At 44.6% G+C, this 25,247-nt stretch overlaps 1 protein-coding gene across 1 annotated transcript in view; it reads right to left on the reverse strand.

Moving 5' to 3' along the window:
- Positions 1-15,424, reverse strand: part of LOC124622903 (myrosinase 1-like) — a 31,314-nt gene extending 15,890 nt beyond the window's left edge. The window contains exons 1-5 of the mRNA XM_047148693.1: positions 15,265-15,424; positions 10,115-10,248; positions 1,700-1,834; positions 1,484-1,606; positions 380-563 (exon numbers count right to left, since the gene is read on the reverse strand). Coding sequence (XP_047004649.1) covers positions 380-563; positions 1,484-1,606; positions 1,700-1,834; positions 10,115-10,248; positions 15,265-15,424 — 736 coding nt within the window. The remainder of the gene's footprint in view (positions 1-379; positions 564-1,483; positions 1,607-1,699; positions 1,835-10,114; positions 10,249-15,264) is intronic.
- Positions 15,425-25,247: the final 9,823 nt, after the last annotated feature.

Consider the following 25,247-nt stretch of genomic DNA (forward strand, 5'->3'; position numbering starts at 1 on the left):
CGCCACACACCGTCAGGTGGCTTGCGGAGTATGGATGTGGATGTAGATGTAGATGTAGAGTGAGTGACATACAAGCAATGTACTGTGGTTGTGAAGTGATTGCTAAAAGCAGATTCAGGGCTACGGATATTCTAAAATAAATGGGCAGTGCTCAACCAGTCAAAAGTTATTTGCCTCAACATTCGAGATCCCCTGGCACATGGCTTTCGTGAATTGGTACTTATACTTCCAGTAAACACGGCTCCTTAAGACGATTTCACGACTTCATTTGTCGTTTCTCCATCGACCCTTAGTCAAGTTTGGGTATCATGCGGCTCACGTTTTCTCCACACCTCGCCAACCGTAGCACCTGCCGTGATGATTGACAATGAGTGTTTACCTTTCTGGGTCTCTCGGTACTTCTCGTCGTAGAGGCGGTAGGCGCCGGCGTGTGCCATGAGCACGGTGTAGGCCGCCATGTAGTCTCCCACGCCTGACGAGTTGATGCCCGGGGCGAACGTGTAGCCTCCAGAGTAGCCGCCCACGAAACTGGCCGGCTCGTTGAACGTCTGCCACCACTTCACCTGCACGCACAACATGTGGTTGGTATATGCTTTGTTCCTACAATTTACTTCAATACGTATCTACTTACTCGAGTCGTATATTAGACTGATAAATATTCGATATTGTCAAAATAAAGAAACTTGAGTGACATCAACACAGATACGGTAATATGGACAGAGTTTGAGATGAGGTCATATGTAGGAATTAGTGAGGGCTTAACTAAGTGGAGGAGGAGGGCATCTGTCAAGGTATGGCACCGTTGGGCTCTGCAATAAGTGGGATATACCCCATGCAGCGCAATAAAAACGAAGAGGATTAGGTTTGAATATCTCTAAAATAACGATATGATTCAAGACGAAGCGCAGGCTCGAACTGCGGAAGGAAATCGGCTGTGTGAATTCAAAGTAACCATGCGCGCTTCCGCCTTAGTCAGTTAAGGGAAACCATGGATAACTTAAAATTGGTTGGCCGGACAGGAGTTGAACTGAAAGTAACAACATCTACTCGAGCAGTTAGCAACAAACTACTGGTGTATTTCAGTGATCCGATCTATCACTTCTCATTTATCTCCAGCAGTTAGGTGAGGTACCAGCCTTACTTTCACTTCTGTATCTACAATTCCACCCTATTGTAACCAGTGAGATTCCTACCTAAGTTCTAAAATATCAAACAGGTATAGTAAATGTTAATTGAGATGCTACTCTCCCTAGCTGTGCATCCATGTGCAACTAGTAGACCACCAAAACGCCTAAGGCTCGATTGAGAACTTACTTACAGTCTCCATCTAGTAACCACCCAAGAAAAAACAATAGAAAAGGTAGAACAGAAATTAAGTAATATTAACTTTTGCCCTACTGTCCGGTTATTAGCTCCAGCATAATATTGACTATGAATATCAAAGTCCAGTATTACTTTACTTCAGTACACTCTACCCACATACCCTGTCGCCGTAGTTGTCGTACAGTACTCTCGCGTACTCGACAAAGTAGTCCGCCAGTCTGGGGTTGGGCCAGCCCCCGATGTCCTGCAGTGTCTGTGGCAGGTCCCAGTGGAACATCGTCACCTGCAACAAACGTATACAACACCGTGTGACGTCACATTTGATTAGTGATCTAACGTCAAGGAACAGAAGCCGGATCTCCGAGGTTGCTCTTACCACTGGAGTGATGCCGTTGGCAATGAGACCGTCGATGAGCTTGTTGTAGTAGTCGATTCCCTCCGGGTTGATGTTGTTGACGTCTCCAGTGGGGAGGACTCTGGGCCAAGATACGGAGAAGCGGTATGCGTCCACCTGCCGCACAAAAATAATATCAGCTTCAATTAAAACACCAGCTCCCGTCGATATTGCCCCTACACAACTTCCACGAACTTCAGCTGCAGCAATACTTTCCGGAAATCAGATTTTGCCACTATAAAATTATGACTTAATAATACTCTCCAACTCATCTTCATTACATTTCTAGAACAAGCCGATCAATAAGCTAGATACAACTCAAAACCACACTGCAATGAATATAAGATTTCAATTTTTATGTATTGTTACCTGGCTACGTAAGTCAGTCCGAAGGCCAGAGAAAGGCAACGGCACATCACCTTCAATAAGACGACGCCTGGTGATGCCCTGTGGTGTTCAAACGAATCTTATGGATGATGATGAACAAAAATGTTCAGAGTAATTCAAGAATACATAAATTCAAGTCGCTGACGAATGAAATAAATAGGAAACGAAGACAAGCTAAGAAGAAATGGCTCCATGAAAAATGTGAAGTCGAAAAAGAAATTATTGACTGAAGATCTGGTCAGCACACAGGAAAATCAAAACAACCTTCTGTGAAATTAAAAGCAAGGGTGGTAACGTTAAGAGTGCAACGGGAATTCCACTGTTAAATGAAGGGGAGAGAGCGGATAGGTGGAAAGAGTACGCTGAAGGCCACTGTAAGGGGAAAATTTGTCTGATGTGATGGAAGGAGAAACAGGAGCCGATTTAGAAGAGATAAGGGATCCAGTATTAGAATCAAAATTTAAGAGAGCTTTGGAAGCCTAATAAGGCAGAAGGGATAGATACTGTAACATACGACCAGAATTTCTAAAATCAATAGGAGAAAAAGCAACAACACAGCTATTCACATTGGTGTGGAGAATGTATGAGTCTGGCAACATACCATCTGACTTTCGGAAAAATATCATCCACACAATTTAGAAGACTGCAAGAGCTGACAAATGCGGGAATTATCGTACAATAAGCTTAACAGTTCATGCATCAAAGTTGATGACAAGAATAATATACAGAAGAATGAAAAAAATTGAGAATGTGCTAGATGACGATCAGTTTGGCTTTAGAAAAGGTAAAGGCACCAGAGAGGCAATTCTGACGTTGCGGCTGATAACGGAAGCAAGACTAAAGAAAAATCAAAACACGTTCGTAGGATCTGTCGACCGCTAAAAAGCGTTCGATAATGTAAAATGGTGCAAGATGTTCGAAATTCCGAGAAAAATTGGAGTAAGCTATAGGGAGGTACCGCTAATATACAATACGTACAAGAGCCAAGAGGAAATAATAAGAGTGGACGAGCAAGAACGAGGTGCTCATATTAAAAATAATGTAAGGCAGGGATGTAGTGTTTCGCCCCTACTATTCAATTTGTACATCGAAGAAGCATTGATGGAAATAAAAGGAATTTCAGGAGTGGAATTAAAATTCAAAGTGAAAGGATATCAATGATACGATTCGCTGCTGATATTGCTATTCAGAGTGAAAGTGGAGAAGAGTTACATGATATGCTGAATGGAATAAACAATTTATTGAGTACAGAATATGGATTGAGAGTATATCGAAGAAAAACGAAAGTAATGTGAAATACCAGAAATGAGAACAGCGAGAAACTTAGCATCAGGATTGGTGGTCACGAAATAGATGAAGTTAAGGAATGTTGCTACCTAGGCAGCAAAATAACTGATGACGGACGGAGCAAGAAGGACATCAAAAACAGACAAGCCCTGGCAAAAAGGGCATTCCTGGCCAAGAGAAATCTACTAGTATCAAACATAGACCTTAATGTGAGGAAGAAATTTCTGAGAATGTGCTTCTGGAGCACAGCATTGAATGGTAGTGCAACATGAACTGTGGGAAACCGAAACGAAAGAGAATCGAAGCATTTAAGATGTGGTGTTTTACGCGAATTTTGGAAATTAGGTGGACTGATTAGGTAAGGAATGAGGAGGATCTGCGCAGAATCGGAGAGGAAAGAACTATGTGGAAAACACTGAAGACGGCCGCTGTGGCCGTGCGGTTCTAGGCGCTTCAGTCTAGAACCGCGCTGCTGCTACGGTCGCAGGTTCGAGTCCTGCCTCGGGCATGGATGTGTGTGATGTCCTCAGGTTAGTTAGGTTTAAGTAGTTCTAAGTCTATGGGACTGTTGATCTCAGATGTTAAGTCCCATAGTGCTTAGAGCCATTTGATTTTTGAAAACACTGGTAAGGAGAAGGGACAGGATGGTAGGAGATCTGTTAAGACATCACTGAATGGCTTCCATGGTACTAGAGGGAGCTGCAAAGGGCAAAAACTGTAGAGGAAGACAGAGTTGGAATACATACAGCAAATAACTGACCACATACGTTGCAAGTGCTACTCTGAGATAAAGAGGTTGGCACAGGAGAGGAATTCATGGCGGGCCACATCAAACCAGTCAGAAGACTATGACCCAACAAAAAATGGATGATGGCAGTTTTACTTTCTTTTATCTTCTTATCGCTAACGAGGATTCTCTCTGATATATCCAAGCAGCCTTTTTCTCCACCAATATAATATTATGTACAATACTGTGACGCACGTTATTGATTCAGCTCCGTCTTACAAAAATTAAACTCCGCCTGAACAGGCCATGAAAGTCCAACCGACCGGCAGCCGTGGTATCCTCAGCCCACAGGCGTCACTGGATGCCGATGTAGAGGGGCATGTGAGCAGTACATTGCTCTCCCAGCCGTATGTCAGTCTACGAGAACGGAGCAGCTACTTCTTGATCAAGTAGCTCGTTTGCCTCACAAGGGCTGAGTACGCCCAGCTTGCCAACAGAGCTCGGCAGCCTGGATGGTCACCCATCCGAGTGCCAGCCCAGCCCGACAGCTGTTAACTTCGGTGATGTGACGGGAACCGGTGTTACCACTGCGGTAGAATCATTGGTTCCACCCCATCATTGCTTCTTTCTACATACTCCTCATTATTTCTGGTTTTTTCAGTCTCCATTCCTCTTTCTTTATCTTTCCTTTTCCTATGTCACTATTTTTCTGACGATGTCATCAGTCAGTTGCGACTGACTCTACCAGTTGTTGCCATGGCTATTGCTAATAACCAGTTGCTGTTAGCTGGCGTAAGTACAGCGATATTAAAAATGTTTTTACGACATTTTGACGTTACTCATAATTAGATATGTTAATACATTCTTTATAATCACCATTATGATTATTGTTATTTGCTTCATTATTGCCATTCTTGAGATGCTAGGAGCCCTATTGCAGATACTGTGTCCATCGTTAAGAAGGGATCCTTGAATGACAGTGAGGGATGGCCTGAGAACCAAATAATTGGCAGCGAGAGTAAGTACACAAATAAAATAAACGATATCGAGATAAAATCGACAAAATTTTAAGGAAGTCATGTCCCAGACGGCCCAGTAAGATTACTGCACTCTCAAATACACGAGTGATGCTTAACAAACTTAGTGGTGCTTCTCTGATGCTTAACCGTGAAATTGTGTGGGCGGTTGTCGTTAGTATGCAATAAATATCTACAAATGCATTAGGAATCTCTAAACGGTTACGTATTCTCCATCTGGTTCATAGTTTCGAGCGTTTTACAAAAACACCTTCCAACTTTTTGAACGTTTTCATCTCTGCACAATAAGGTCTACGTTCAATTCCAGCTATTCTACCACAAGTTATTTTAAGAATTATTCCCTTAAGGAAAAGGTAATTAATTGATTCTCCGTCAGTGCTTAGCAGAACATACCAATGATATCAAATAAGCAACATTTTTGCATCTGAAACTTCCTGGCAGATTAAAACTGTGTGCCCGACCGAGACTCGAACTCGGGACCTTAGCCTTTCGTGGGCAAGTGATCTACCATCTGAGCTAGCGAAGCACGACTCACGGTCGGTACTCACAGCTTTACTTCTGCCAGTGCCTCGTCTCCTACCTTCCAAACTTTACAGAAGCTCTCCTGCGAACCTGCAGAACTAGCACTCCTGAAAGAAAGGATACTGCCGAGACATTGCTTAGCCACAGCCTGGGGGATGTTTCCAGAATGAGATTTTCACTCTGCAGCGGAGTGTGCGCTGATATGAAACTTCCTGCCAGATTAAAACTGTGTGCCCGACCGAGACTCGAACTCGGGACCTTTGCCTTTCGAGGTACTGGCAGAAGTAAAGCTGTGAGTAGCGGGCGTGAGTCGTGCTTCGGTAGCTCAGATGGTAGAGCACTTGCCCGCGAAAGGCAAAGGTCCCGAGTTGGAGTCTCAGTCGGGCACACAGTTTTAATCTGCCAGGAAGTTTCATATCAGCGCACACTCCGCTGCAGAGTGAAAATCTCAGCCTGGATTTTTGCATCTGTTACTCGTCTTTATTTGATCAATAACCTCATTTTGGATGTCAGGTGACAACTGTCACATCTCATTTTATTATTTGCGATATTCAGTTGTCACCAGGTGATGGCATGCGATGCAGAATAACAGTTAGTGATTAAATACATAATATTTCCAAAATATCAGTAAAGTGTCTGCTTTTCTGTTAGTAAGCGGCACAAATACCTCGATTCTTTAAAGAATCTTCTTCAAACTTCTGATTACTGTACAAGTTAATTAATGTTTTAAATATCTGACTTTAAGCGTGTAAGCGTCAAAAGTGTAGGGAAGCATTAAAATTATGTTTGAAGTTTGTTGGAGGTCGCAAAGCTCCTTCGTTGTCAAACACTGGATGGGTATAGTCTAGGTAAATTTGAGCTCCTATTTAAGCAAAGGCAAGTTTTGCACGTATTTCAGTGTTTGTGATGTCAGATGTCCTGAAGCATGTGCCGTACAATGGCGTAATTTCCAAGTACATTCAGTGGTATATGTGGGTACTGTGTACAAACAGAGCCAGTAGTTAAGAAATAATAAACTAAAGCGTTATGCCTGATGTGGCGGTTTTATTGCATGAACAGTGAAAATATAGTAATCGATAAACTTTTTCCATTTCATCATTTCGTGGGGGGTGTCTGAGAAAAAGTTTGGTAAAGTTTTGAAAATATATGTTACGTTTGCACTAAGTGGTCTCATTGTCAGATAGTAGATGAATGAAGTCTGGATAATTGCGCGCCGTGTCTATTAATGAGTAGATTATGAGAATACTTAAAATGTTTATATTCGGTCAGTGATTTATGAAATATTGAAAGTCAAAATTTTGTTGTCTTGGAGGCTGTAAGGTAGACTACCAGCTGCTGTCCCCGTGCCCCGGGTTACTTTTTTACTAATATACAGAGTCCCCAGAAACAGTGTGAAAAGCTTGTAAGGTTGTTGCCGGGTTGGTTGTGCAGGAAATAATTATTAAGAAGAAAATTCAATACGTTGCGCCGTTTCGGAGTTCATTAGAATTGAACTTAGCCAACCACGCCGTTGGGCGCGCAGGTTGAAGCGGTCAGCCAGACGCAATTAATAATAAAATTAAACACCTACTGCCGCCCTTATGACGTCATTTATTGTACAGCTATCAGTTTCGGCGCTTCAGTGCACCTTCTTCAGGCCTTAGCTGATACTGACGGGGTTAACACCATCTGTACACACGGTGTATCAGGGGCCAACACAACTGGTTTACGCAGATTACCTGTAACTGTGATGTTGTCTCTTCAACCATCAAATGCCAATTGTCAATTGACAGTTGGTGGTTGTAGAGACAAAATCACAGTTTACTAGTTTATGCAGACTATCTGTAACTGTGATGATGTCTCTCCAACCGTCAACTGACAACTCAGTTTACACGACTGGTTTATGGAGACTACCTGTAACTGTGATATTGTCTCTCCAACCATCAACTCTGTCAATTGAGTTGACAGTTGGTGGTTGTAGAGACAGCATCACAGTTTACTGGTTTACGCAGACTGCCTGTAACTGTGATGTAACTCAGTTGACAGTTGATGGTTGATGAGACAACATTACAAACCAGTTATACCAGTCAGTCACTGATGCATCGTGTGTACAGATGGTGTTATCTCCTTCAGCATCAGCTAAGGTCTGAAGATGGTTCACTGAAGCGTCGAAATTGGTATATGTACAATAAGTGACATCATAAAGGCGGATGTAGGTGTTCCATTTTTTTACAATAGCGAATGGCCGTAGTCCCTCAGGCTCCAATCACAAGGATGGACATACGGAAACTAGACGCAACTAGTGTCAGTTATTGTCGTAGCACAGATGAATAGCGCGCGGGATTGCTCAGCCTTAGACTCGGATCGACTCTTACCACCGTCCCATGACCAATTTTTGTATACTGTCTTGTTCAGTTTTAGGAAACCAAACGAAGAACGCGATACCGTCTCCGGTGAGCCGCTTTACTTTGCTTGTGCAACGGCCTGATTGGCTAACATCAATGCTAATTAACTCCGAGACGGTGCAAGCTATCGATTTTTTCTCCAGATCAATTATTTCTCAGTACAATCTATCCTGCAACACCCTTAGACGTTTTTCGGAATGTTTAAGACGACCCTGTATAACGTGGACTCTAACAGATCTTCGCTATCAAAAGAATCTTCGCGAAGATTAATCACTGCTCTGGACTGACACGGAACCTGTCTCTTTGTCCCTGGTGCGGACCCTGCTCCACCAGCTGAACTATCCGTTGGAGCCTATTTAACTGACGCAAAGCCTTGCTCTATAATTACTAATCTCGTAGTTCTGCGACTTGTCTGCTAACCTCCCTGCGTTTACTGGCCGGAAGGCTATGGTACAGAATGACAGATTTACTGCTAAGGAATGGTGTTATGATGCGAGTCGGTAACCGCTATGTTCCGAGCAACCACATGTTACGTCCCCGCTGCTAATGATAAACGGGAGGAATGGGACAAAGGATCTTCTGCCGTTGGAATCTGTACAGGCAAACAGAAGATTAATTGACGTATGTGCACTTTAGATAACTGTAATTTACTCGACTTGTGCGAAAGAACTGCTACATTGTTAACAACTTGCGACAGCCGTGGCTAATTATAAGCAGAGGCCGCGCACGGACGTGCATCTAGGTGTACTGAATATTTGTCGGTAGGGCCAACTATTAACATTTGGGTGCACGTTTGGTACCAACTAGGGACAAGAAGCTAATCTTGACTAGAAGACTGGTACGTAGGTGACCGCCGCTTATAACACCGTCCTGGCCTTCTTCATTTGTCGGCGGCCTGGAGGTTCTTTATTGGCGTTGATATTCAAAGTGCTGGCTGCGGCGCCAGCAGGAATTTTCGAGGCGCCGGCTGCTGCAGTGTCGAGCGGCTACGATATTGCAAATAGTATCAGAGCGGAATGATTCGTTCATCAAATTATAATTAATCGAGGAACCATCATCGTGGATACTGTCTCCAGAAAGTTTGTATCGTTTTTAGTAGAAATCTCTTCCATACATTACTCGTGATACCGTACGTAAATTGATTTGACGCTCGACGCGGGTTTGACATCCTTTTCATTTCCTTGATTAGTGCTTCTACGGACACGTGTGTTCCCTGTGTGTTTCACGATGTGTTATGGACGCAGCGTACTGTAAACAGCAGAAAGGTCCGCAATTCATGTCGGCAACAAGCCGAGATGCTCTTTGTGTACGGCCAAGCAGATGGAAACAGCCGAGAGGCAGCAGGGCTATACATGTACGCTCGCAGACACCAATCACGTCAAACATTTCAAGCCCTTTTTGCGCGTTTGTGTGAGAATGGGTCGTTTTAGACAGACGAACGTGTAGGGAGGCGCAGACTGTGCGTATACCAGATTTGGAGGACCACGTTTTGCAGATATTGAGAGGAAACCTAGTACATGCTCCAGCCAAGTAGCCAACATGATGTAAGCCAAAGTGCGATTATTTGCATCCTGCACGACAACCGCTGCTATCCCTGTCACCTGCAATCCCATGGCAGCCATTTTGAACATCTGTTGTGAAGCGGATGTGATGCAGCTCTGTACTGTCTTCCGGGACGATATGTTATCGTTGCGTGCACACTGTCCGTTTCCCGGTGCATGTTCATAGGACCTTTTTTCCTCCATTTACAGTCAAGAATCCGTTAGTGTGACAAATAACTAGCCCATCCACTGTTATCGGAAGCTATAAGCTGAATAACTTTCCTAATTTTCAGCATATCTGCAAAATATAAGTTAATGACAGAAATCCTTAAGAGTGCACTACAAGCATGGGCTCTTGACAGGCTGTTACTAACTTCGAAAATGTGACGCTTTGGTTTGGATATTAGTAAATAATGAATCAGAAATCAAATTACATATAATTTTAAAATATATTTTGATTTTGTAATCACTGCTTACGTCCTAAAGTTAATACCACTACAAACAACACTCACGTTCATATCTTTGGCGAGCTGTATGTCTATCTCGTACTTGTGGTAGGAGTCACACGCCACGTCGCCGTTGCTGCCATCGGTGGTGATGTTGGGAATGGTGTGGAACATGCGGTCGTAAATGCCCTCACCCTTGCCTGTAACACAGATTGAACACCATTTGACATAGCGGAACACTGGACTATGGTTGCACAAGGGAAGCTTTTGTTCATTTCCGGGGTGCACACATTTATCAAACCACGCCACAGTGCATAGATTCCCACAGCATGAATTCAAGATACTGACAGAGTTACGAAACCCTGTGATAAAGTGCTTCGAATAAGAATAATATTTCGTTTTACTAAACGAATTTCGGTTGGAGGAGCGTTAGTGGATCAAACGTATGCTGACCAAATAAGAAAATAGATATTTTTGTTCTGTGCTGATAACATTTGACACTTCTCTGAGTCATGATAAGGCCTGTGATTCGCTGTGATATGGAGTCTGTAGTTTAGAATGTAGAGAGACCAACACGAAAAACTCCAGCGGGTAGGTTATATTATGTACTCGTAAATGTTCTTAAAGAACGTTCTAGACATTTTCAAAAGGTTTAAAATCCGGAGACTAGATGTATTGGTTCTGTTGCGTGAATGTTCCCGAAAATTGCTCACAAAAAGTAGCTGTGTCTTAGCGCAACAGATGCGACAATCGGCAACTTGGGTTACAGATCTGTTATGTTGATGTCCTCTTTAAACTGAATGGAAAAAAGGAAAAAAACAACGATACAGCCCCGCGTAACCGTTCTCCTTCAAGAGACTCGTCGCCCGAGGCAGAGAATCTATGGAGGTAAAGAATAGTAGCGCCTCTTTGACCTTGCAGCGTTAGTACGCAGTCATCTTAGAAAGCTTTCTAGGATTTGCAGTGAACAAGACGTCATGAGTCCTTCAGATACAGACAGAAAAAGTATTCACCTTTTCAGAAGAGACGTTTCCAGTCTTCCAGATGTCATTGTTGGCGCCGCGCCTTTGTAACTAGAGAGTTTTGTGGCGAAAAGAGCAAACGTCTGTGCTGCAGAAGTCAAACTGCAGGTACGATCAAATTTTGCGGCAAATGCTTCTTTTGCAAGAGATTGAAAAGGCCCAGCACTGGCTTGACGTAGCAGTTTCTGCCGCAGACCGAGAACGAGTTTCGCACCCAAGCTGGAAAAAGTGCTGGTTGTTGCTTACCGTCACGATCTTCTTTCAGCATTAATTCTGACGCGAATTCCTTCTAGAAGGGCATGTTTCCTACTGTCGGTTAACCCGTGAAATTGCCAGGCCATTGTCAGGCTCGTACCTTACTTTAGCGAGTCAGTCTATCTGCATTCATTACTGTTGATGGGTGGTATCGTAGTTCACCCAATGGTGTTGCAAGGGGAGGACAAAGATAGAGCCTTTCTAACCCCCCTCCCCCCCCCCCAAAAAATGAAACAAACTCACACCTTGAAATCAGCCAGTATAAAATTTTAGTTTCTATGTGAAAGTTAAAGTGCACCCCAAGTTTCTATCTTCACTGATGCAGAAGAGACAGACATGTGAAATAGGATGAATATTTTTGAAATACCAACTAATATATGATGAAATGCCAATTAAGTTCCACTGCTTCATTCAGTTCAGAAAAGTATTCTATTCTACTTCTCCATCCAAGACCACACTCGGATAACGAAACACTCGCCTAAGGACACAAACGCCACCGTGCATCCCGACCGTGGTTATTCTGGTCACTTGTCTACACTTGTACACCTGTCAAACAGTTTCCCGTGCTCCACTTCGTTCTAAACCGTCAGTAGGCTCTTTGATGCAACGGGGACCACAACCACACTAAATACAAGAATGATAAAATTTCGGCGCACTGGCTGTCAATGGTCGGATTAAAATATTCCATTGTCTTATATTCAATGCTGGTCAGATCCGTCAGTGTGGAGACTAGCAAATGATCGTCCAGAACGGTCTATCAAATGGAGAGGGTTGGGTTACAGTCAAAGAATGTATGAAGTCTAACATTAGTAAACAGAAAGCACAAGAGATATGACTATACACTGTTTGATCAAAAGTATCCGAATATTAATATGGAATGTGTCCACCCTTTACCACGACTTGAACTCGAATATAGAAACATTCAGTGAGGTGTCTGAATTTCTATGGAGGGCTGGCAGCTCACTCTTGATCAAGAGCCGTAATCAGAGACGGTAGTGATGCTGGAAGCTGGGGTGTGGAGCAAAGTCCGCGGTTTAATTCAACCCAAAGATATTTCACTGGGGTCAGATCGGGACTCGGTAGGCCAATCCCTTTCATGAATGTTATTGTTCACAAACTAGTGCTTCAGAGAAGCTGCTTTGTCGTGCTCATTGAGCCATCGTCTCTGAATTACTCCTATATTGCACGCAGAACACAATGCTGTAAAATTTGTTCATGTCCCTCGGTATTTAAAGGTTTTTAGCGCAATGAGAAGACCAGACTCTAACCACGAAAAAAAAACGGTTACCACAACACGACCTAATCCGTACTTCTACACACGACGGCAGGTGACATTCTCTAGATATCTCTCTCTCTCTCTCTCTCTCTCTCTCTCTCTCTCTCTCTATTCGTTTAGTCGGTTCCGACTCTTCGTGACCCCATGAACCAAATGACACCACTTTTTCCTGTCTTGTACTTTCTCCCGTAGACCTTCCAGGTTGGAACACATTGCTTCTGTGATGCCATCGATCCGTCTCATCCTCTGACGTCCTTTTCTTCTAGTTCCTTCAATCTTCCCCAGCATTAATGTTTTTTCCAGCGAGGCATGCCTTCGCATTGTGTGTCCAAAGTAGGTCAGCTTTTGTTTTAACATTAGACCTTCCAGGGAGAAATCTAGTTTTATTTGCTCCAATATTTATCTGTTGGTTCTCTTTGCAGTCCATGGAACTCTAAGAAGTTTCCTCCAACACCACAATTCGAAGGAGTCAATTCTTCGCCGTTCAGCCTTCTAATGGTCCAGGTCTCACATCCATACATCACAACTGGAAAGACCATAGCCCTCACAATTCGGATCTTTGTTGCTAGTGTTATATCTCTGGACCTTATAACCTTGTCAAGGTTTGACATTGCCTTTCTACCGAGCAACAGGCGTCTCCGGATTTCATGGCTGCAGTCGCCATCAGCAGAGATCTGGGAACCGAGATAACAGAATGTGGTCACTACCTACATGGTTTCTACTGCTATATCCCACGAATTGGTAGGTGTAGTTACCATAGTTTTCGTTTTCTTCACATTCAGCATAAGACCGGCCTTTTCACTTTCGTCTTACACCTTCAGTAAGAATGTTCTCAATTCTTCTTCACCTTCTGCCAAAGCCAAATTCCTTCATTGGGTTACCGCAATGTACAGCGTCATTCATCCCTCGATCCACTTCTTTCCAGTCATCCACGGCCCAGTGAGATCGCTTTTTACACTACCTCAGACGTCGCAGAGCACACTACAGAAATGTTTGGTTTGTGAGGAGTTCCTCAAACACTGCACCCCATTGTTTTCGACTCCCTGCGCACAGTCCTTGTGCTGACTCGATTGTTAGTAGCACTTCGGAGCTCACGACTGATTTCTTGCGCTGATATAATGCAGTTTGGTACAAAGACGCTTCGCAGTGCTCGTCAGTCCCTATACGTCAGTACATGAGGTCTACATGTGCTGGTTTGGCTGTGATTGTTCCTTCACGTTTCCACTTCACAATCTCATCACCAACAGCTCACTTGAAGAATCTTTGGAAAGGGCGAAACGTCGCTCATGTATTTGTCAGTCAGGTGACAGCCCGTGACTAGTCCATGTCCGAAGTCACTAAATTCCACTGAGTGACACATTCTGTCGGTACTCCTTCTCTGCCGACAACACGATACGCACCGCCTCCTTGTATACAGGCCGGTCCCTTCTCGTGACATCTAGTAGTCAGTTCCGCTCTACATGGGGGTGTCCGCACAATTTTGATCAGGTAGTGTCAGTGCCTTTCAGAACATCGACTGTAGTTTTCCTCTTCACCTGTATTACAAGTATACCAAGTGACATGGCCCAATGGTTAGCACATTGGATTCGTTTTCCGGCGGACGATTCAAATCCCCGCTCAGGCACTGCGATTTAAGTTTTTCCTGATTTTCACAAAAACAACCAAGGCGAATGCCTGCATAGTTCATTTGAAAATGGTGCAACCGATTTCCTTCGTCATCCTTTCTAATCTTAACTTGTGCTGGATATTAAACTCTATTTTTACTTCCAGCTATTTATATCATAAGTAAATTATGATTGTATCTATCATGTTTTGTCGGTTTTATTCATTATTCTTAAATTCAATATGGATTTTTATTCTACGTAAGTCCACTCCTTTCGTTCCGTCCGACTCATAAAATAGCTGCCTCAGCCTACTCTTATAACTCACTGACTATATATCGCACTCGCGTTCGAATGAAAAGTCCGCAGCTCGTGGTCGTGCGGTAGCGTTCTCGCTTCCAGCGACCGGGTTCCTGGGTCCGATTCCCGGCGGGGTCAGGGATTTTTCTCTGCCTCGTGATGACTTGGTGTTGTGTGACGTTCTTAGGATAGTTAGGTTTCAGTAGTTCTAAGTTCTAGGGGACTGATGAACATAGATGTTAAGTCCCATAGTGCTCAGAGCCATTTGAACCTTTATTTTTCGAATGAAAAACACATACTGGTAACACTACAATGTCCATCTTGTTATCACAAATTTGCCCCCGGTAGATGTGGAAGACTTCGGCTTCGCCCAGGTTCAACCTCAAAGACGCCTATTTTAAAAAAATATCTGATGTATGTATCAACAGCAAATTACCTCAATTGTTGTACAAGCTCAAAAACAACAGTTTTGTAAATGAAAAATATTATACTGGAGTTCCTAGTATTCTCACCAGTTATCTGCAGTTGTAGAATTCACCGCTCTCCTCATGAAGAAATTAATCTACACCGATATTTCCTATTTACGAATTTAGCATTGTCCAGACAATGAAAAGGTTTGACTAAGAACTGCTTTTGCTCTCACTAATCCCAGAGGAGAATGATCTTCCCATGCATTTCTATCATTTGATATATAAAAGAAAGTTTAATGTTAATCAATGGCAGTATGTAATTTTTCAGATTTCGAAGTAAAAGAATTCTCACCGCCCTCATTCCAGGCCCCTTCCACCTGGTAAGACGCGGTGGCAGCTGCGAAGATGAAGTCGTCAGGGAATTTGTTGGCAGGTTCCGAAGCTCCAGATATTCCCGGGCGACCCAGGACACTGGCTGCCAGAAGCAGGAGCAAGGACACAGATGACCACATGTTTAGTGTTCCCATCCGTCATTGTCTCACGAGATGCATGTTTGATGAGCTCGAGATTTAATGCGAATGTAAGTAAAGCTCTTTTTGTTAGGGCTACAAGAGCTGCTTTGTTCGCTAAATCTAGTGTGTAATTTCTAAAGATGTCGGTGTTTACCTCTTCCGGCAGTTTATATGAGGCGCGGTATTTTGCACAGTCACTGGACTTGCCTTACGGCCCCTTATCTCTTGCTAAAACGCAGTAATCTGCCAGAGCGAAGGTAGCAGCCGAGATCATACGAGGCGATAAAAGACGTCGGCAGGCATGCGTTCTTTTCCTCAGCCAATCCTGCTGCGCCGTTCTGCTGCTGTCAGTTCGTCACTCTATATCGTCATTGCTAGTCTCTGTGCGTTCTCATCAGTACCTCAATTGTCGGTTATCCAGTTCAGTATGCTTTTACACGTGGAGTGTAGTCGGAGCAAACGACGGATTAGCTAATTTTTCATTTTGTGTAAAAACTTTATGTCATTACGCAGTTCTGCACATTTCGTTGATCATTGTGGTTCTTGTACTACCGTGAAATTCATACTGAATAGAATAATCGTCGAATGCCGTGAGTAGTCCACGAGAAATCTGATTATTTTTAGTTCCGGTAAATCCGTTACGTACAGGATGAAGAAAATAAGTAAAAATGTTTGGAGGTATGATTCGCATTAAGTTATCCCAGGTACTAAACATCTGCTTTGGAGAGTTAGTGAGCAATCGCCAGACTAAAAATCGAAATATAAAGTTTATTTCAGACAATGCACACATAAATTATTTGATGGCTAAAATGGTTTCAACTAACTTGTCAATTCCAATAGACCATTAACACTTCTTCCACAATGAGGCTATTTCTAGAAGTCTCTAGCAGGAAATCTTGAGTCGTAGCATGGAATGACGTAATAGACTGAGAAGTGCTTATGGTCTATCATTAACGACTTGTCAATTGAAAGCGGTATAGCCATTAAACAATTTATGTGAATAGTGATAAATAAACTTTATACATATAAAGTAATGTACTCAGCGATTCTTTCTGCCAATAACGTGGCAAATACTGGGATTTTTTCTGCAACGTATCGCTTGTCTGGCGTGTGGTCCGATTTATTACTGTGAAAGTTGCCAACTTGCTCCGTCCACTTGGGGCTGGGTAACTCATTTCAAAGATCACAGGAAGTAGAGCTTGTACGACCTACAGCTGAGCCATTCCTTGTGAAGCACTGCGGGTAGCGAACAGCTTTTCCTTACCGTGGTTAATAAGCCAAAATAACTGCCTTTTCTGTCATCTCCCCGCCAAATACCTCATAAAGATGGGACAAGGTAGCATTTGTAGTGAGTTCAGTTGATCCATATTGCTCCAAATAGCGATAAGATCGATCATCATGTGACATCTGAACTCCAAGTGAAGTGAACAGAGTCAGTATTTACGACACAAGATTAACAATTTGGTATAGGAACTGTGTTACGAAGAAAACAGACCTCGTGTACCAACTACCAAACTTATGTTGACTTTGTGCGCCAACCACCAAACTTAACACTAAGCGACGGCTGTTAAACGTAAATGTATGGATTTTACGACGCGTTATGGAGCATGTTTTCTAGGCATTTACTCGGCAGGCTTACCCAGATTAAAAGTACTTTTCAAGCAGTTTTAATTTCGTCATCCTGTATGGCCATTCTAGATCTACATCTGTGTTCTGCTGGTCGCCTTACGATCTGTGATGGAGAATACTTGTGTACCACAATCACTTCTTCCTTTCCTACTACGGCGCATAGGTAGAGTAACTTCTGATAAGCTTCCGTCTGATCCCGACTCTCTCTATTTTACCTTCATCATATTTTTTTTCCGTGAGACGCATGAAGGAGGATGCATTGTGTTGCTTGACTCTTCATGCAAAATGCGGTCTCGAGTTTTCAACGGTAAATCACAGTGTGATGCATATCGACTCTCTTGTAGTGTCTGCCTCAGCGGTTGCACGAGTTTCCTCTTGGCGCTTTCACTATCACGTACTAAAGGAACCCATGACGAAAAGCGCTACTCTTCTTTGGATTTATCGATTTCCTATATCAGTCCTGTCTCATAAAGTTTCGGACTGTGAATTAATACTCAAATACTGGTCGAGCGGGGTTTTGTAAGCTATCTCCATCGTGGGTGGACTACACTAATTGCGGATTCTTACAATCTCAATCTGGTGTGTGCCTTTCTTAGGATTAGCTCTAAGTGGACGTTGCACTCTAAATAGCTCTGTACACATACTCGCAGCTATTTAATAAAAGTGACAGTTTTCAGCTTTTGTTCATCAATCGTGTAAGCAAATAAAAACGAGTATTTATGCTCACTTATTTTAAATACTTTACATCTGTTCATGTTAGCATGAAAGCTGTGGATCTAGCGTTGATCCTTTCTAGGTCTTCCTGCGCTTTCGTGCAGATTTATAGCGCTGTTGACTCTCTGTATACAACAGCAACTTCCGTGGACAGTCTCAAGGAGTTTCCGACGTCGTTCACTAGGTCTATATGTATGTATGTATCTATATATGTATGTATGTATGTATGTATGAACTGTAATGGTTCTTTACAAGTCACTTGGCATACTCCCTCAACTGCGTTTATGTAAGACACCGGCACCTTTACAAAGCGTTGCTGCAGTGTTTGTCATATTTATTCGTCGTTTGGGTGACATTTGCGTGTATGTGTGGTAACATTGTTCATAGGTGGAATGTGGGGCTTTACGAGGACTGGTGATGTTAATGGAGAGGTGTTTCCTTCTGCATGTCTGACTAAACTTCGCGCCATGGTAGTCCAGAGACGAAGCAATGGCGCCGTACAGCTGTCAAAAATACATACACTGATCAGCCAAACCAGTATTACCATCTGCTTATTAGCACGTTGGGTTTGGCCGCAATACAGCAGAGACTCAGCATGACGTAGATTCGGCAAGTCCTTGGTATATATACAAAGGTAGGTCCATGTGGCACTAGGCGCGTACACACAAGTCACACATTTCTCCTTGAATCACGGGCCAGTAAGTTGTGGTGCAGAGAAAGAGGTCAATAATGTCCGAGAGAGTTCCATCGGGCTCGGATCAGCCGAATCTACTGGCCGAGACATCAGGCTGAATTCAATATCATCCTCCTCAAAATACTGCAGCACATTTCCGGCCTTGTGACAACGTTAGACGGAGATTTCCGTCTATCCAGGATCACAGAGTCTAACAATTTGTGACTCTTCAATTTCTCCCGATGTACAAGTGTTTGTTGGTCGAACACTCCACAGGTGTACTGCCAGTTCGTAGTACCCAACGGGCACAATCTTTCGGCGATCAGACATCAGGTGCGCTGGCGAACTGAGCTCCTGACTACGCCGTTGCCACCGCGATCCGCGCCCCGTGGCGGCGGTCGCGGAGACGCTAGCATCGGCGTCTGTGGTGCCGTCAATGCAGGTGCCCCGTTCACCCTGGTCGCCAGATCCCTCTGGCAGCCTTCTTAACTAAACTCAGTGCTGCTTACCAAGCCGTTTTGTGATTACAGCCGCAATCTCGGTTGATGAGATCGTCCGTAGTGCGAATTTCTATGGCCCCTCTTAACGACTCTGTCCCTGCATTTGGAAGTCTGTGCCAAGATTCTGGTACGTTCGTACTCCATCGCGTGATTCTCGGACAAACAGTGATCTGCGACCGTTGACTTGTTGGGATACATCAGTCGAATGTACCTCTGGTGTTCTCTGCAACGATCTTTGATGGTGCGAACTGTCTGCCCAGTGTGTGCCTTACCACATTGACATGGAATCTGGTATACGCCGAACTTCCGCAAACCGAGATCAGCTTTGACGCTTCTCAATAACTATCGCGTATAATGTGGCTGCTAAAGAACAGTTTTTACTTGGTGCTTCTTCGATATGCATTCGATGTTCCCCAATAGTGCGCCAGTTTATGTTATGAAGTTGGTGGCTGCCTCTTCCATCGCGACTTCTGCGGTCTCCACAGGTTGTACTTCTGTGGTGGGGCGGAGTGTGCGCCTAATCTGCAATTCGGGGTACCCGTTTTCTTCCGGTATACACCGTGGCCTAGAGTGCCATTAGCTCTTCTCTTTACCATGACGTCTCCACAGTGGATTTGATGTTGGGATGCATGAAGTTCAAATGTGTAAGGACGTCAAGGAGTTCATATTTTCCATGTGGCCAGATGACGGACGTGTCATCCACATAACGGAAAAAACACGTCGGTTTCCATTTGGATGATGCAAGAGCTTCCTCCTCGAAGTACTCCATATACAAATTTGCGACCACAGGCGAGAGAACGCTCCCATTGCGACTCCGTCGGTTGGTTCATAGTATTCTCCATTAAAAAGAAAATACGTGGAGGCCATGATATGCCTGAAACGGTCTGTGGTCTTCTCGTCAAAATGCTGACCAATGAGCTCTAGTGGCTCTCGAAGCGTCACCCTGGTGAATAATGAAACGACTTCAAAACTCACCAGGATATCGGAGTCTTTCATCCTGTCGATGTCGGGGCGTTTTACAAAATCCACAGAATTGCTGATACAATGAGTATGTTAACGCACATAATGGCTTATTGTTTCCGTCAGGTATTTTGCCAGCAAATATGTAGGTTCGATAGTGTTGCTGATAATGAGGCGCATCGGCACCCAATCTTTGTGGACTCCATAAAGTTTTGGCGGTGTAGGTCATTGAGGTAACAATTTCTTAGCGACCCCACTGGTAAATCCGTTTTCTTGAGAAGAGCCATAGTCTTGTTTCCACCTTCTCTGTCGGGCCAGCGTTGATTTTCCTGTAGGAGTCGTCATCTAGCAGGTCTTCCTGTAGGAGTCATCATCTAGCGCATCTCCTCAACGTACTCCTGGTGGGATTGAACAACAGCAGCCTTGTCTCTGTCAGCCAGCAGGTGAGACAGCAGACTCAGGATAGTCTCTCAGTTAGCGAATAGACACCCTCTCTCTGCTGGTAATGTTCGACTTTGCAGGCTTTGTTGTTGTCAGAGCTCGGCAGGTTTCACGATGTACTTCTTCAATTGCTTTAGGGTGGCGAGGAGGGGGGGGGGGGGGTAGGAGCAAAACAACGAAGTTGAGCCCTGCACAGCAGCTCGTGTTCATGCCATTTATTGTTTGTCATCTTCTATTACGTTACTACCGTCTCGTTTTCTTATTCCGTTTACTGGCGTTACTGACTTACTGCCCTACTTACCTGTGAGCGGCAGCAGCGGTGCACTGTCGTACCATCTCTGGAGCGACTGATAGTATTTCCAGGTCGTCGTGTGTCTGGCAGTCAGGTCGAGACGGACCAGCAGTGCAGTCGGGGCGGAGCCGCAGTGAGGTCGGCACAGCCAGTACCAGCGGAGACGACCGCTGGTTGGTCGTTCGTCTAATTGACGACGTGTATTTGGGTCGGTTCCTTCCTGTGCATAAACGTCGGTTGTGTTACCTTTACATGGTTGGTGTCGTCCGTCCGAGGGAAGAAAGTCAGTTGGAGACACACCAGCAGTGCAGTCGGGGACGGAGACCCAGTGAGGTCGGTACATCCACTACCAGCGGCCACGACCGTTGGCTGGTCGTTCGTCCCATCGACGACGTGTATTTGACTCGGTTCGTTCTCTACGAATGGTGGTGGCAGCTGTGTGCATGCAAGTACAGGTCAGTGTGCGTTTTCTTCCGGTACACATTGTGGCCCAGGGTACCATTAGAAGTTCTCTTGACCATGTGCGTCCATGAATCGTAATCTTACTTCTGCTTCGGTCTCCATAGTGAATTTGATGTTGGTATGCATGTAATTCACATGTGTAAGAAAGTCAAGGAATTTTTACCTTCCATGGGGCCAAATGACGAACTCGTCATCCACACATCGGAAAAAAACACGTCTGTTTCCATTTGGGTGGTGCTAGTGCTTCCTCCTCGAAGTAGTCCATTTACAAATTCGCGACCACAGGCGAGAGTGCGCTCCCATCGAGATTCCGTCCGTTTGTTTATAGTATTCCCCATAAACAAAAAATACGTGGAGGTCAGGACATGCCTGAAAAGGTCTGTGGTTATCTCGTAGAATTTCTGACCAATAAGCTCTAGTGACTCTCGAAACGGCACCCTGGTGAATAACGAAACGACGTCAAAATTCACCAAGATATCCGAGTCCTTCACCCTGACATTGTCGAGGCGATTTACAGAATCCACAGAACTGCGGATATAATGAATGTATTTAACTGCAAGAGGGCTTATTTTGCCAACAAATATATAGGTCACCTAATGTTGCTGACAATGGGCCACAACGACACCCTATCTCTCTGCACTTCATAAAGTCTTGAGATAAAAGTTTTTTGGCGTCGTTCAGAATGCCCTAGTCTTGTTCTTCAGGTTCCTTGTAGAGTCAGCGTTGATCTTCCTGTGGAGTCGTCATCTTCTCACTGTAGCTCTGGTGAGAAAGAACAGCAGTAACGTTAGCACTGTCAGCTCTTAATACAACAATGATAGGCGCTCTTTCAGGTCCCGAAAAGCTGCCCTCTCCCTACCAGTTATGTTCGACTCCGTAAGCTTAGTTCTTTTCAGACCAGGGCAGGTTTAATGACATACTTCTTCAGCTGCTTCAGGTGCGCCCTCATGAGCTCAGTCCGTCAGTCCACCTGACGATGACGATATGTCTGACCCCCGAAATATTGCACTCGTTGAGCACTATGAACCGGCAGTACACCCGTGTACTGTTCGATCAACAAATATGCCAAGAGAAACTGAAGAATCACATCATGTACATCACATCATGTACCTTTATAGGGAGGAGATGTATCGCAGCGTGAATAAACTACACATGATGTGCCACCAAAGATGCCGTTTGCTGAGTGCTCCTGCATTTCTGAAGATATGTCATGTCCATCACATTGTACCGATCTTTGATAAGGTCACGTATCATATCGATTCTGTAGCAGCCAGAAGAATTAAGAAGCGAGCCTGCCTTGGTACGTAAGAGGGTGGACTTTACCAGCCGGAGCCTTGAATACAATTCCCAGGACTATTTAGACTACATTTACGACTGGATCTGGGACTGGATTGATAGTGTTACGTGGGTTGAAGCGGATTCCGCTCATAGGAATGTCACAGGACTTTATAATTCAAAACTCTTACGTCTCTCTGACAAACCACCACCGGAGGTCCCATGAAGACGGCCATCAATCTGGCTGACAAGGAGCTGAGCTACGGTGTGGTATCAGGTCTGGAGAAGGGACTACTGATATGTCTGGGCTAGTAGGCTAGAGCGGCTTAGGTTGTGGAAAGGGGCCAAAATGAGGTTGCTGTCAATTGCACTCAACATACAAACTTTATTTGCCCACACACAAGATTACACAAGAATGCAAAACACTCAAAACTTTAATCGAACTCCTTGATTAACTTTAGATCGGCTGAAGGCCACACTTAAAATCCAAGACGAAAGGCCTAGGTAAGAAATTGACGTAGAAGGTTCTTCTGGAGGTGTCACCCAAAAACATTTTGTAAATCTTCAATCTAAACAGGCTGAAGGCCTTAGCACTGTAATTTTAATGGGACACGGCTGGGGGCCGCATATTAAGTAATAAGAAGTGTTTCAATGCAACGGCGGAAGCCTTTATCTTAAAACAATTGAAGCAAATTTAGCTGAAGGCCCCATACAAAACATCACAATCGTATGCCTTAAGGGCAAGACGAGAACATTAATTTAAGAGACATTAAAACTCGGCTGATGGCCACACATCAACACAATAATTTAATGGCTTAAGGCCTTAAAAGATTTGATGTAAGATTCGGTTGAAGGCCCCTATAAGAACAACAAACTCATGCCTTAAGGGCAAGACAAGAACATTAATTCAGGATATATAAAACTCGGCTGAAGGCTACACATCAACCAAATAACTAAAACTCAAACAGGAAAGTTACTATGTAACAAACACGGAATGGCGCTCAGAAGTTCCAGGGGTCGGCCTGGATTTTCTAGTATGATAAAAAAAATTATTAGGTTAAATATATTTCGATTCTTTCAATTTAAATCTGTGTTTCATACTAGAATGTCGTGTTCCCAGTTTGGCACAGCTTTGCCACAGAAAACACGAAATCAGTCGAAGATGTCCGTCTTCTGGTCGGCTCCTGATCGTTCTCAGAAGGAGGTTAGTTTTTGATTACGCAAAGGCTTCTATTATTTGGAAAAGAACAACCCGAATTTCTTTACGTAGTTAGTATGAATTTTATAATTACCTAAGGGACCTTTAACAATGATCAGTAAAAAAAATTCATTTGCAAATGAAATCATTAATAAATGGGGCACCTATGAGTTGTATAGAAGACAAGGGACGGCCTTCTGTACACGACCAGGGTGCCGCAGTATTCTCTGCTGTAGTAAAGGATGTTTGACATTTATAAAAATAATATGGCATGGGGATTAAAAAAAGTATAAAGGAAAAGAACAGAATAAGAAATCTGGTAAACACTAAATACACTCCTGGAAATTGAAATAAGAACACCGTGAATTCATTGTCCCAGGAAGGGGAAACTTTATTGACACATTCCTGGGGTCAGATACATCACATGATCACACTGACAGAACCACAGGCACATAGACACAGGCAACAGAGCATGCACAATGTCGGCACTAGTACAGTGTATATCCACCTTTCGCAGCAATGCAGGCTGCTATTCTCCCATGGAGACGATCGTAGAGATGCTGGATGTAGTCCTGTGGAACGGCTTGCCATGCCATTTCCACCTGGCGCCTCAGTTGGACCAGCGCTCGTGCTGGACGTGCAGACCGCGTGAGACGACGCTTCATCCAGTCCCAAATATGCTCAATGGGGGACAGATCCGGAGATCTTGCTGGCCAGGGTAGTTGACTTACACCTTCTAGAGCACGTTGGGTGGCACGGGATACATGCGGACGTGCATTGTCCTGTTGGAACAGCAAGTTCCCTTGCCGGTCTAGGAATGGTAGAACGATGGGTTCAATGACGGTTTGGATGTACCGTGCACTACTCAGTGTCCCCTCGACGATCACCAGTGGTGTACGGCCAGTGTAGGAGATCGCTCCCCACACCATGATGCCGAGTGTTGGCCCTGTGTGCCTCGGTCGTATGCAGTCCTGATTGTGGCGCTCACCTGCACGGCGCCAAACACGCATACGACCATCATTGGCACCAAGGCAGAAGCGACTCTCATCGCTGAAGACGACACGTCTCCATTCGTCCCTCCATTCACGCCTGTCGCGACACCACTGGAGGCGGGCTGCACGATGTTGGGGCGTGAGCGGAAGACGGCCTAGCGGTGTGCGGGACCGTAGCCCAGCTTCATGGAGACGGTTGCGAATGGTCCTCGCCGATACCCCAGGAGCAACAGTGTCCCTAATTTGCTGGGAAGTGGCGGTGCGGTCCCCTACAGCACTGCGTAGGATCCTACGGTCTTGGCGTGCATCCGTGCGTCGCTGCGGTCCGGTCCCAGGTCGACGGGCACGTGCACCTTCCGCCGACCACTGGCGACAACATCGATGTACTGTGGAGACCTCACGCCCCACGTGTTGAGCAATTCGGCGGTACGTCCACCGGCCTCCCGCATGCCCACTATACGCCCTCGCTCAAAGTCCGTCAACTGCACATACGGTTCACGTCCACGCTGTCGCGGCATGCTACCAGTGTTAAAGACTGCGATGGAGCTCCGTATGCCACGGCAAACTGGCTGACACTGACGGCGGCGGTGCACAAATGCTGCGCAGCTAGCGCCATTCGACGGCCAACAGCGCGGTTCCTGGTGTGTCCGCTGTGCCGTGCATGTGATCATTGCTTGTACAGCCCTC

The sequence above is a fragment of the Schistocerca americana genome, chromosome 7, assembly GCF_021461395.2.
Source record: "Schistocerca americana isolate TAMUIC-IGC-003095 chromosome 7, iqSchAmer2.1, whole genome shotgun sequence".
In the NCBI taxonomy this organism is placed as follows: Eukaryota; Metazoa; Arthropoda; class Insecta; order Orthoptera; family Acrididae; genus Schistocerca; species Schistocerca americana.